General features: G+C 54.6%; 1 protein-coding gene across 13 annotated transcripts in view; it reads right to left on the reverse strand.

Moving 5' to 3' along the window:
- PASK (PAS domain containing serine/threonine kinase) overlaps positions 1-12,010 on the reverse strand; it is a 36,442-nt gene that overhangs the window by 19,853 nt on the left and 4,579 nt on the right. For 9 of the 13 annotated variants that reach the window (XR_011540210.1, XR_011540212.1, XR_011540211.1 and 6 more), the window contains exons 2-8: positions 10,848-11,108; positions 8,662-8,894; positions 7,828-7,998; positions 6,913-7,053; positions 6,206-6,340; positions 4,089-4,349; positions 2,050-2,218 (exon numbers count right to left, since the gene is read on the reverse strand). Coding sequence is in view for 10 of the 13 variants with exons in the window: in XM_070620244.1 (XP_070476345.1) it covers positions 2,050-2,218; positions 4,089-4,349; positions 6,206-6,340; positions 6,913-7,053; positions 7,828-7,998; positions 8,662-8,894; positions 10,848-11,046 (1,309 nt within the window). In the remaining 3 variants the exon portion in view is untranslated. The remainder of the gene's footprint in view (positions 1-2,049; positions 2,219-4,088; positions 4,350-6,205; positions 6,341-6,912; positions 7,054-7,827; positions 7,999-8,661; positions 8,895-10,847; positions 11,109-12,010) is intronic. The other 4 variants (XM_008527203.2, XM_070620243.1, XM_070620247.1 and 1 more) reach the window with 1 other exon arrangement.

Here is a 12,010-nt window from a genome sequence, read left to right on the forward strand (position 1 = left end):
ACATGGATGGACTTTGAGGATGTTATGCTAAGCGAAACAAGTCAGACAGAGAAAGACAAACACCGTACAATTTCACTCATGTGTGAAGATAAACAAACACACAGATAAGAAGAATAGATAATGGTTACCAGACGGGAAGAGGGTGGGGGAAGGGCGAGGGGTAAAGGGGCACATGTGTATGGTGACAGATAAAAACTAGACTATTGGCGGTGAGCACAATGCAGTCTATACAGAAGTTGAAATATATAATAATGTACACCCGAAATTTATAATGTTATAAGCCAATATGACCTCGATAAAATAATTTTTAAAAATTATTGAAGAACCAAAAAAAAGAAAGAATTCATCCTGAACAGACAATGAAAGGGACAGAACTTTTGTGATCTTCCCTCCCCCACGCCAGTCTTCTACAAAGAACATGCATTACACACACACATGGAAGAATCTGGAATTCTGGAAAAAGGAAAGGGAATGTTATCAGTGATAGAGAAAAAAATTTGATAAAAGGACAGTCTTTGCAGAGAGAAAAACCCAGATGAAGGAAACCTCGTGTTAAGAAAAGGGGCAACTCAAAGAAAGTCAGCAGTCGAATGAAGCATCTTTTAAGACAAAATGTCACACTCCAGGGGTTGGCCCTGTGGCCGAGTGGTTAAGTTCGTGTGCTCCACTTCAGTGGCCCAGGGTTTTGCAGGTCTGGCTCCTGGGCACAGACATGGCACCACTCATCAAGCCATGCTGAGGCGGCACCCCACATAGCAGAGCCAGAAGGATCTACAACTAGAATTTACAACCATGCGCGGGAGGGTTTTGGGGGGAAGAAGAAGAAGAAAGAAAAAAAGAAGATTGGCAACAGATGTTAGCTCAGGTGCCAATCCTAAAAAAAAAAAGTCACACTCTAACTTCTAATGTCCCAGAGTGACGCTGTGGCGTATGAGCCACACTTCCTGCCCAGGTACTGCGGAAATCCCACAGGGAGCCCAGAAAACTGAACACTGCAAGAATAATTGCTCATTTACCAACCAGATACCGTATAGTCCCATTTTTCCCTCAGTGACTGTGTTAAACACACTTATGTGTTTAACTCAAACACCAAGCCTTTCACAGACTTGCCCTCTGGTGACAGCAGGGAAGCCTTTCCCAACTGCACCCAACCTCACCATGTGTGGACGGCACGGCAAGAGATCGGTCCTCTGGAGGGCGCGGGAGCCCACCCCACGCACTCGGGGCCAAGGCTCGCTGCTTGGCAGTCCTCGTCTCCTTTTCTGTCCCCACTCACAGGAGAGCAGAAATCAGGGACGCCCAGCGGTTGGGCAGACAGCACACGGCCCAGGGGGTGGGCACAGGCAGAGCTGGGAGCACCCCCAAGGCAGAGCCGGGGTGCAGCTTCTCCTCACTCTTTGTCAAGGGAGAGGAGCCCCGAGGAGGCTGCAGGGCGGCCCCCGCTCCTTCCCAGGAGCCCAGGCATGGGCTCTGCTGGGTCTATATACTCCCCGGGCTCCGCACCCTGAGTGGGACCCTTTCAGGACAGGAGCTGGGTGCACACTGTCTACACCCACCACTGCGCCTAACACGTTCATGAGTGGGGACTCGGGGTATTTGCTGGAATAACTTTAAATACAAGGGATAAACGTGCATTAATAAACAAATACTGCAGGACTATTTAGCTTAGGGATTAATCTGATACGCTGCATCAATTCTGTCTTAAGCTACGTAAAGCTGCAAATATTTACTTATGAAAGAAGGCTGCCAATTAGCCACTGTGTCCTAGACACAGGCGCACGGTGACTTACCCTGGGGATTCCAGTCCTCCCCTCTAGGCTGACACGCTTGTGAGACTCACACTCGTCCCATCCCCCGGGAACATGAAGGCCAGTGAGAGACAGAAAGGAACACCAAACCCACGCAGACAGGGTCCCACAACGGCCTGGCAGCCACTCACTCACTCTCCCCAGCCCACCCGGCATGCCCATACCCCCAGAGCCCCATGGAGGCAGGGGCCGTGTGGCACTGGGCAGCCACAGGCATGCCCGGGAGGAGGCCCACTCTCACCCTCGCCTGCGCTGGCCAGGTTCCAGCCCTGCCGGGGGTCCACAGTCGTCTCCCCAGGCCCACTCTGGCTGCCAATGTCCAGGCAGTCAGCCAGGTCTGGCAGCGGCAGGGAACTGTCATATGCGGGGTCCATGCAGTGGTAGAAACCAGGAATCAGGAAGGTGATGTTCTAGAAAACAAAGGGCGGCACTTTAGGACCTGGCAAGAATTCACACTGACCCACTGGACCATCCGTCGTCCCTTCAGGGGAAAGAATGGAACGATGTGAGCACCTCTCTGGATGAGGTTGGAGAAGACCCAGGTCATGTTCCTCCTGACGGACCTGAAGCCCCTCTGATGCTCAACATGGAATTCATGAATTGTTTTCCTTTTGCTTATGAGAAAACTAAATGAACACTCTGAAGCTGGTCATGCCGACACCCACGCATCTTCGGAGCAGATGCCTGGCCTGGGCCACATGTCTTCCTCACACCCAGGAGCCGTGTTTGCATGTTTCCCCTCACTCGGCCCACTGGGAACAAGCCGTGCCCCAGCATAAAAGGGCAAAAGGACCTTGGGCAGCAAGAAACCGGCCCCTGAGGTCCAGCAGGCACCTCTGCTGCACTGGCCGTGCCTTAGCGTGAGGGTCCCAGGCCAGAAGTCACAAGGACAGGTGCTTTCTCTGAATGTAAGTGGCCCCCACTCCCAGACGGTGGCCCATGGCCACACGAATCAGAACACACTCTAACCTCAGAGGGACATTCAGAGTCCACCCACACACACCCCTCAAAGGCTGGGATGCCCTCAACGTTCCTGTGCAAATCCCTGGTCCAGAAATTATGCTGCATTTTCATTGACCTCAATTGAACTAAGTGTGACTTAATTTAACTAAAACTTAGCTCACTCCCATCTCAGTGTCTCTATCAGAGAACAGAGAGGACCTGCTGTTGGAGCCTCAAATCAGGCGAGAAAGTTGACTGGCTGTCACACTGTCACCGGGTCTTGGGTTGGCCCTGGCATGAGCGACAAGAGGCCACGGACGCTCCCTCCCTCTGCAGCAGCCTCTGGTGAACAAGGCACCCCCTGAAAGGCTGCGGGGTATGGGGGCCGCTAGGAGTCAGGAGCCAGGCACTCACAGCAGCGGGAGGGGTCAGGGGCCACCACCTCTCCTTCCCCGATTACTCCCTTCCCACTGATTGGGGACCCATGCCCCCACCTAGGGAGCCCTCTAGGACCCCCCAAGGAGGGGCATTCTGAGGCTGCCTGAGATCCTCACCCTGGGAGCCCTGCCACCAAGCACCACACAGGGGCTCCCGACGCTGGCCCCAATCGGCCAGATCCGTGAACGGACGAGCCTGGGGAGGACGCCACCCCCAGCCAACACCACATGGTATAGAATGAGCTGTCCTGCTAAGCTCAGCCCAAAGGGCCGACCTGTGACCAAAATTCATGATGGTGGTGTTTTAGGCACTAAGTTTGTGGTGTTTGTTTGCAATAACAGACACCCACTGCTCAGCACAGTCCTGGACAAGAAAAATAGGGCAGTCAACACCCCCAGCAGGCCTGGCTCTGTGTGCAGAGCCTTCCACCTCCCCCTGTTCAAGTAATTTAGAGAATGCTCAACCCAAGGAAGAATGTTATAGAAACACCTTCCTCCAGCCCTACCACACAACAGGCTCCCATGACGGCCCCCAGGACAGTCCAAGGTGTAGACGAGCCCCGGCCTGCAGGTTCAGAGCGAACCCCACAGCTGTGACAGACACCTCATCCAATAACAGACATGACTTCATATGGGAAGGGGCTTCAAGGAGAGAGCCCCCTCCCTCTCCAGGGGCAGCACATTGCATATGACAGGAGCCCAAGGGCTGAAGATGGTCCAGGGGTCATCGAGTGCTCAATGTGGGGTGCAGAGAAAGGAGCAGGCAGCAGGAGTCAGGGAAAGCCAGGGAGCTGGACAAGAAGAGAGACGCACATGGCCTGTGACAACACACACCCTCACTGTGGGACACAGAGCAGCTTCCCCACAGGGGCCTCGGCCAGCACTCCGGGGAGGGCCCCACCTTGCCCAGGAGCTCTGTCTTCCCATAGCCGAACAGCATCAGCGCAAAGCTGTGGTTGATGCCGTAAATGGTCCCATCTGGCAGGAGGGTGATGAGACCGCTGATGGTGGAGAACACCCAGATGGATGCCGAGTAACCCCATTTGGGGGCCGCCTTGCCATCTTCAGCCTCCTCACTACTGGGTTTGGATTTCAGTTTTAAGCTCAGAGGGAACGTGGTGCCATCCTTGGCTCTTCCAACAGACCTCTGAATCTTGAGATTCTGAAAAAGAGACACGCCACTGAGCTGACAGCAGCATCTCATGTGCCCGAGCGGGGAGTCTTTGCTGCTTTGGATTTCAATCCCACCCCATGCCCGTCGTGGGGAGCAACCCCAGAACATCTCACTCCCACCCTGCTCTTCTTTCCTCCATCTCCCCACACCCCGCCCTCACCCCAGGGAATGCAGAGCTCTGACCCGGAGCCATGCCTGGGGACCGGGAGACCCGAGGCCCCACATGAGAACAGCCGAGCACAATGCACGCAAGGGCAATCAAGAAACGCACCAGGACTGGACCGGCATCTGTGAGGCCCCGCAGGGCAGTGTTTCTCTCGCCTCGGCCTTGGAGCTCTGCTATCCCCAGGGTCCCACTTCTGTGGGCGGCACCAGCCCTCACTCCAGCCCCTGTCCTCCAGCCTGGGGGCAGTGGCTTCCTGCTGAAGCTGACCTTGGGTGGGCTGACCATTCCCCACCTGCCTCCCCAGTCCTCCAGCACCCACGCAGCCAAGTCCCTGTGTGACATTTCGCTGCTCTACTTAGAATGCACTCGGCTTCCCAAGTAAATCCTGATGAGGCAGCATCCCCACCCACAGGCTTCAAGAGTGTGCTCCCTTTCTGGTTCAAGATGGCAAAGCGGCCCAGGCCTTTGTGCCCACACCCTCACCCAATCCCACCTGCCCTTTTGTTTGAGGGTTCACCTGTACGACATGAGATCTGTAGGGCGCATGTCGTAGGCATAGCCCTGAATGTGGGGGAGCTCCCACTTCACCAGCACTGTGCCCTGAATGGGGCCAGAACCCGAGACCGCGGGCTCGCTGTGGCAAGCCTGCAGGCCGGGACCCCAGGTCCCAGTGAGCCCCGCACAGAAGCAGGGCACAGTGTCTGTCTCCACCTGCTGCTGGGGCGTCGACGGGCTCAGTCCCAACCACAAACACGCTGCTAGGAGCATGGTACACGTGCCTTCTGGCGCAAACCTCTTTCAGGTATGTACCTGGGGTGGTGGGGGCTTTGCTTATGTTTAGATTTAGAAGATGCTGCCAAACAGTCTCCAACGTGATTGTACCAGCTGAAGCTCCCACCAGCTTTGAGGCCCAAGTGGCTACTCCTTTAGGACAGGACAAAAGACAGAGAAAGAATAGGACTGGGGGGTCCTAGGGGCTTCCAATAGAGCTGGAAAGCTTAAAACAATAAATGACCAGCTCAGAGGGTTCAGCTCTTAGCCTGAGGCCAGCCACAGAACCACAGAGGGCCAATGGATGTCCTGAAAGGACCTCTATTTCTTGTGGCAGCAGAGCCAACTTCAGCCAAAAACCAGCTGTCCAGTCTACTCCTGCAGGTCCCTGGGACGTGACAGCAGCTGAATCCGTAGCAAGGAGGGCCACTCAAGTGAAGGCCGCACACGAGCTGGGCAATGGGGCCCCTGGAAACCGGGGCAGCTCAGCTGATGACAGAACCTCCACCCCACCCCAAACCTCTAGTGCCCCGCAAAGCAGCCAAGTCCCCCCACTGACCCGCCATCCTGTCTTGAGGGGAAACCTGCCATCAGGCAGGCCCCCCTGCTCCTCTCAGACCTCTCAGGAAAGAGAGACCCGGCCCCCTGCACACTCCAAGGAGAGGACTGAGGGGAGGGGGCGGTCAGTCGGTGAGCCACACAGGCTCTGACCCTTGGTCAAGACTTCGGAGCCCAGAGAGCTCCAAGCAAAACCTGTCCCACTGCGTCCATGTGCAGGACACTCCTGCTGTCAGGAACCTGGCCTACATCTCCAGGCTATGGATTCGGGTCTCAGAACTTGAGGGTCACCAGGTAAATAGCTCCAGCAGCCACGCGGCCACGTGCTGCAGGCGGTCAGGGCTCCTACCTTTGGGACATGCTCGCCAGGTGGAGGGAGCTGCACGGAAGGGACCAGGTCTGTGATGCGCTGCCCGACCACTTCCTCCCCAGACGCGTACCCGTGCAAATGAGCAAAGACGCTGTCACATGACGTGATGGTTCCCTGGGAGGAAAAGCCAGTGTTTTTAAGTGTTACAATGAAAACACCTCAGCTTTAAACTTCACAGAACGCTAATGTCTTCAAGCAGAAAGCAAGACCGTTAGCGCTAGTCCTGTACCAGAAGCGCAAGAGGGAGGCACCCACATGACCCTTTCCCTCCCACTACAAGTGCCACAGTGCTGATTCCAAGGCACCCTGCAGAAGCCAGCACACACTGGAGGCTTGTCAGCAAGAAGTACCGCCACACACACAGCTCGTGCGAGTGCTATCTATACGACAACCACCATGCTGAGGGTTTCACGTATATCATTTTACTGAAGTGCTAAAACAATCCTATGAGTCATTACGATTGTATCCAATTTTACAGATGGGGAAACTGAGGCACAGGGAGATTTGGGCCCCTTGACCAAGCACACACTATCAGTAAGGGGCATAGCTGCAGGCAGACCCTCCAGAACTCCAAGCCCTCTTTCTGCCCAAAGGCACTGAGCGAGGAACAAAGTTTGCTGAAGTGCAGGGAGAGGAGAGGCGTGGTCAAGCTACTCGCGGCTGAGAAGTGTGGTCAAGCAACTCACATCGCTTTGGAAGGCAACCCAGGCCGAGACCCTCTCCACGGGCTCCAGCACGACCACGCAGCAGAGGCTGTGTTCCTGCTTCACCCGCTTCATCCACACGGACACCGGAATCTTTTCCCTGCTGCAGCTCACAATGTCCACCTGCGGGCACAGACGGGCTCACGCCTGACTGCCCCCCGGCCGCCAGGCCCTCCCCGACTCCAGGGATGGGGGCATTTCAGACTTCTGCTCACCTGCCCTACGTTTTGGAAACTAACCAAAGTACAATTAAGGTTTCTGACACCTGACCTTATGCTCTGAGTGAACGTTCTATCAGAAGAGTAGATTTATTTTTCATCCTCAGCTTCATGGTAATATAGCAAGGAAAAAATAGCAGTATCCTTTATTTCTTAAAGAAAGAGACACCAGTACAAGCTGACTATCTTAAATTTCTTCTTCCTAGTAGTCAGTCTCTTGGACGGATGATTTTTTTGGATGTGGTTGATCCTACCTAACTTCTCTAGTGCCTGAAGCTCAGGGCTCACCATCTAACCCGTCAACGTGCCGGTTGGAGGCATCATACGGGAACATCAGAGCTCCAGGGTGGCCTTTCCGGTCCCACCAGCCCCTCCAACAAACACCAGACAAAGTGGAGATTTGGAAGCGAAGACAATAAAATTATGTCACTGACATGGCACCCTGCAGGTCTGCAAAATGCTAGTCAAGCTTCCTCCTTCATCAAGCAGCACCAGGGATACCTGTGTCACCCTTCACGCCAGGCCAGCAGCAACATTGTTTCTGTTCCCGGGACGCCTCCCGCCCGCCACCACTCCAACACACCAACGCTGAGGGGGCGCTAGTGCCTACAGTGACCAGTGACAGCAGGCCCCCAGCGCACACTCCAGGCGGGCAGCCCCCCGAGGGGCCTGCACTCACCACTGTGCCGAACACAACGGCAGCGCGCCCATCGGCCTCCACGCACTCCTCACTGAGGGCTTCCACCACATCGGAATCTGGCTTCAGGAAGAACTGTGTGAGCTTCTGGCCGATCAGGTTGTGGCTGCTGTACCCCAGGAGCTGGCAGGCTTTGTCATTGGCAACCAGGATCTGAGGGTGGCAGGGAGGAGACAGCACAAGCATCACCTAGAGCACTCCTCGAATTCCTGATAATAGCCAAGAGAAGGCGGCGCGGGCACCCACCGGGGGTGGCCCAGAGACCCATCCTCCTCTGACGTCCTACTGTCGGTGGGCTCACAACCCTGATGCCCTTGGGTCCTCCGGAGTCTCGACCACGTGGAAACAAGAACGTCCACCAGTCAGTGCATCAGACGGTGTCCAGACTGGAACCACGTGTCCTTCACCCACCGAGAGGGGCACACCATGTCATTGGGACTGAGGAAGACATGGGGATCTATGCCACTCTTCTTGCCCATCTAACAATTTCAGCTATTTGTGTATAAATGTGCATTATGCAAAGACATTTAATTCAAACACTGAATATCCCTTCTTATTTTAGTTGAGCCAACACTTTAGCAAGCACGAGTAAATGACGTGCTTCATCCCTCTCCTTGAATCTCTCTCTTGAGGAGAGGCTTCAGTTTGTTTTGCCTGATTCATATTTAGGTCTCCAAATTCATATCTATTTTGCTACAATAGGCAAAACCAGACGTTTTTCTAATTGCACTTAAAACACACAAATTCCTGTCTGAGCTTACAGGTTGAAGGCACGGACCCCAAACCCACAGCCGGGTCACAAACTGAACCAAATACCTGCGTAGTCTTGGTGTCCACGGTGAAGACGGCCTTGTTCGGGTTGCACACGGGGGCTGGGAGCAGGGGCACAGACCACCCTGAGGGCAAGCCGCGCAGCAGGGAGCAGCAGGACGTGCTGCCCAGGGACCCGGCCAGGTCCGCCTGCTCAGGCGTGGCTGGGCAGTGCAGTTTGCTGGTGCAAATATTTTGGGCAGCCAACGATGACAAACAGTAGGAGCTCCATCTGTCTTCTGGAAAGAAAAGGAAAGGAAGCTTTAGACTTCACATGGCTGCCAGCTCGGGTGACACACAAAGCACACAGCCCCTGCACCCATCTCCTGCACAGAATCCAAGGATAAATGAACTGCAGAGTTGACTCTCTAATCATGCGTCTGAACGGTCCCCAGAGTCCCCCTACACGACCACCAGGCACCTCGCAGCCACACAGAGCCATGTCCCATCAGAAGCACAAAGGATCCAAGCTCAACATTTATTTCTGTGTAAGGAACACTCCGGATCCTCCCGCCCACCCTCCAAGGGGTTCTCTTGCAAACATCCCCTCTCTCCTCTGTCCCTCATTCTGAGACCCAGAGCCCCTCCAGCTACTGCCCCATCACTTGTTCCTGGACAATCTCACAAAGTCAAGAGCTACCTGCTGTCTCCACTCCCCCTCCCTCCATTCTCCCTTCTCATTCACCCATCAGGTTCACTCCCCACCACTCCAGAAAATCTGCTCTCAGCAACATCTCCAGTGGCTCCCAAGATGCTCAACCCCGTGGTCAATCCTCAGGCCTCACCCTACTCCACCCTCAGCAGCACTGGGCCCGGAGGGCCACTCCCCACCTCCCAAACCACCTGCCCTGGGCAGAGTACCTTCTCCCTCCACCTTCCTGACCTCTCACCACTGTGGGACCCCAGACTCCGCCTCAGAACCTCCACTCCATCCCAGCCGCTCCTTGGTGGCTTTACATACACTTGACACAGAAATGTGCTGATGGCCCCACTCTTACACCCCTAGCCCTGACCCCTTTCCTGGGCTCCAGCTACCTGCTCCCCATCTTTCCTGTCTCAGTAAATGTCAACTCCATCCTTGTAGCAGCTCAAAAACGGGCCAAACAAACATGACTCATCCCTCCTTCCCTGCTGGGTCCTTTGTAGAGGAGTCGACTTTCTCAGTTCGTGACCTCACCCTGACATTCTCTGAGGCTGGAAACTGCACAGCCATCTGCCCCCTGGCCCTCCTCTTCCCAGGCAGCCAATCCCAAACCTGGCTTGATCCCTCCTTGTGCCTCAGGACAGGCAGAGTGACACCAGCTCTGCCTCTTCTCCCCTTGCAGCCACCACAACAACCTGTCTGTGGGCCAGTGCCTCTCAGACCTGCCCGGCCCCTCCCTGCAGCATCTCTGGCCCTCTTCACAAAAACCAGCATACGCCGCCCTCTGAACACACCCAGCCCTGCCGTCCCCTACGCCGGGGAGCTCAGCTCCAACCCTCCTCCTCCTCTGTCAGCCACTCCTCTCCTGAGCCCCTTTCCTCCAGCCCCAGGCCACCTCTTCACTGTTCCAGGTCCACCCAACTTCAAGCAGGCACCTGCTGTCTCCTCGAGCACCCCCCTCCGACGACAAGCCCCTCAAAGGCAGAGTGATGCTCTCTTCCTCACTGTGTCTGGGCTCTGGAGGCACCGAAGGACTTGGAGAAGGAAGTGAACGGGGGCACGGGGGGCAGTGGGTGCCCCACAGTTCTCAGCCTACCCCTGGGGGCCCCACAGCCCACATTGTGAGGTTGGCTGCCCACGGGCCTGTCTAATTTGTCTGTGTCTGGGAGGAATGCATCAGCCTGCAGTGTAGTCAGTAAATATTTACTGAACCAAATTAGCAAAGCCATATTTCACTTGTCACGCAGCCTAGCCCAGGACGGTGTCCTCACATACTCTGAACGAAGAAATAACGTTTTGCTCTAATTTGACCCTGAAACGTGGAGGCAAATTCCAACCGCTGCCTGAAAGGGAGAGTTTCATGCCTAAGAATCAGCAGAACAAATGCAGCAGGAAAGGGTCCTGCTGGCGTCGTCCGCCAGCATGCACCGGGCACCCAAACGCCTTTCCTCTGCAAGAGCAGAATGACAGAATAACTGAACAAAGCCAAGAGCGACTCTGCACTTCCATTTTCAAGGCTGATGCCCACAATGATCAGGAGGGTGGTTACCTGAGAGCGCCATCCTACTCTGGCAGAGTTTCGAAAGCCCATTCCTTCTGCTCAGATGTCTGCGGGCCGAGGACAAGGACTTGCTGGGCTCGGAGGCAGTGGTCTGCGCAGAGGGGCTCTCTGTGGGCGCTGGCAAGGAGGAGCTCCCGCATAGGGACCTCTGGTTCTCTTCAAAGGCCGCGGAGCCTCCGTCCTCCATCTGGAGACGGTGGGCCAGTGGGACAATCGTCAATTAGAAAATAAAGTGAACCTGATCAACGTCTGCAATGCAAGAACATAAAGGCAGTTTAACCAACTAATTCTTCGCAAGGCTGAGTTAAGCTCAGCCCCAAAGGACTCACTGCCAGCCTGGGCGGGAACCTAAAAAACAGCTTCGTACCAAAGTCGTGCTAAAAGAAGAAGCTCATTGAGTGAAATGCATAGGAAGGGATGGGAAAGAGAAAAGGAAAAACAGGAATAAAACAGGGCAGAAAGGATGGGGGCTGCAGGTCCACACAAACTGAAAATGCTCGCAGGTTAAGAAGAACGTTACCAACGGCACAAGAGCCCGCCAGCGTGGGAGGGTCTGCTTGGCCCCCTCGGCCCCAGCTTTCCCCAAATCCTGTGGCTCCAACCGGCTGCACCCAGAATCACCCATGAAACTTCCAACAAAATAGAAACACAAGGCCAAGGCTGAGAATCTGGAGATGGACTGGCACCAGATGTTTGTGTTTTTGTTTTTAACTTTTTATTTTTGGATACTTGTAGATTCTCACAGAGATATAAGAAAAAATACAGAAAAAACCCACGTGTCCATCACCAAGTTTCCTCCCTGGTGACATCTTGCACAGCTGCAGGACAGAGCCACTGCCTGAAGGCTCAGGCCGGGGCCCTGAGCAAGTGAAGCATCCAAGGGGCCAGGACGACGTGCCCACCCAGACAAAGACATTGCTAGAAAAGGAAACTACAGACCAATAACTCTTACAAACATGGATGTAAAAATCCCCAAGAAAATATTAGCAAATCCATCAAGTAATATGCAAAAAGGATAAAACACTACAACCAACTAGGGCTTGTCACAGGAATGAAAGGCTGGTTTAAGATTTGCAGGTCAATTGGTGTAAGCCACCATATCAACAGGCCAAAGAAGAAAAATCACACAATCATACCAAAGGATGCAGAAA

The sequence above is a fragment of the Equus przewalskii genome, chromosome 5 (assembly GCF_037783145.1).
Source record: "Equus przewalskii isolate Varuska chromosome 5, EquPr2, whole genome shotgun sequence".
Lineage (NCBI taxonomy): Eukaryota > Metazoa > Chordata > Mammalia > Perissodactyla > Equidae > Equus > Equus przewalskii.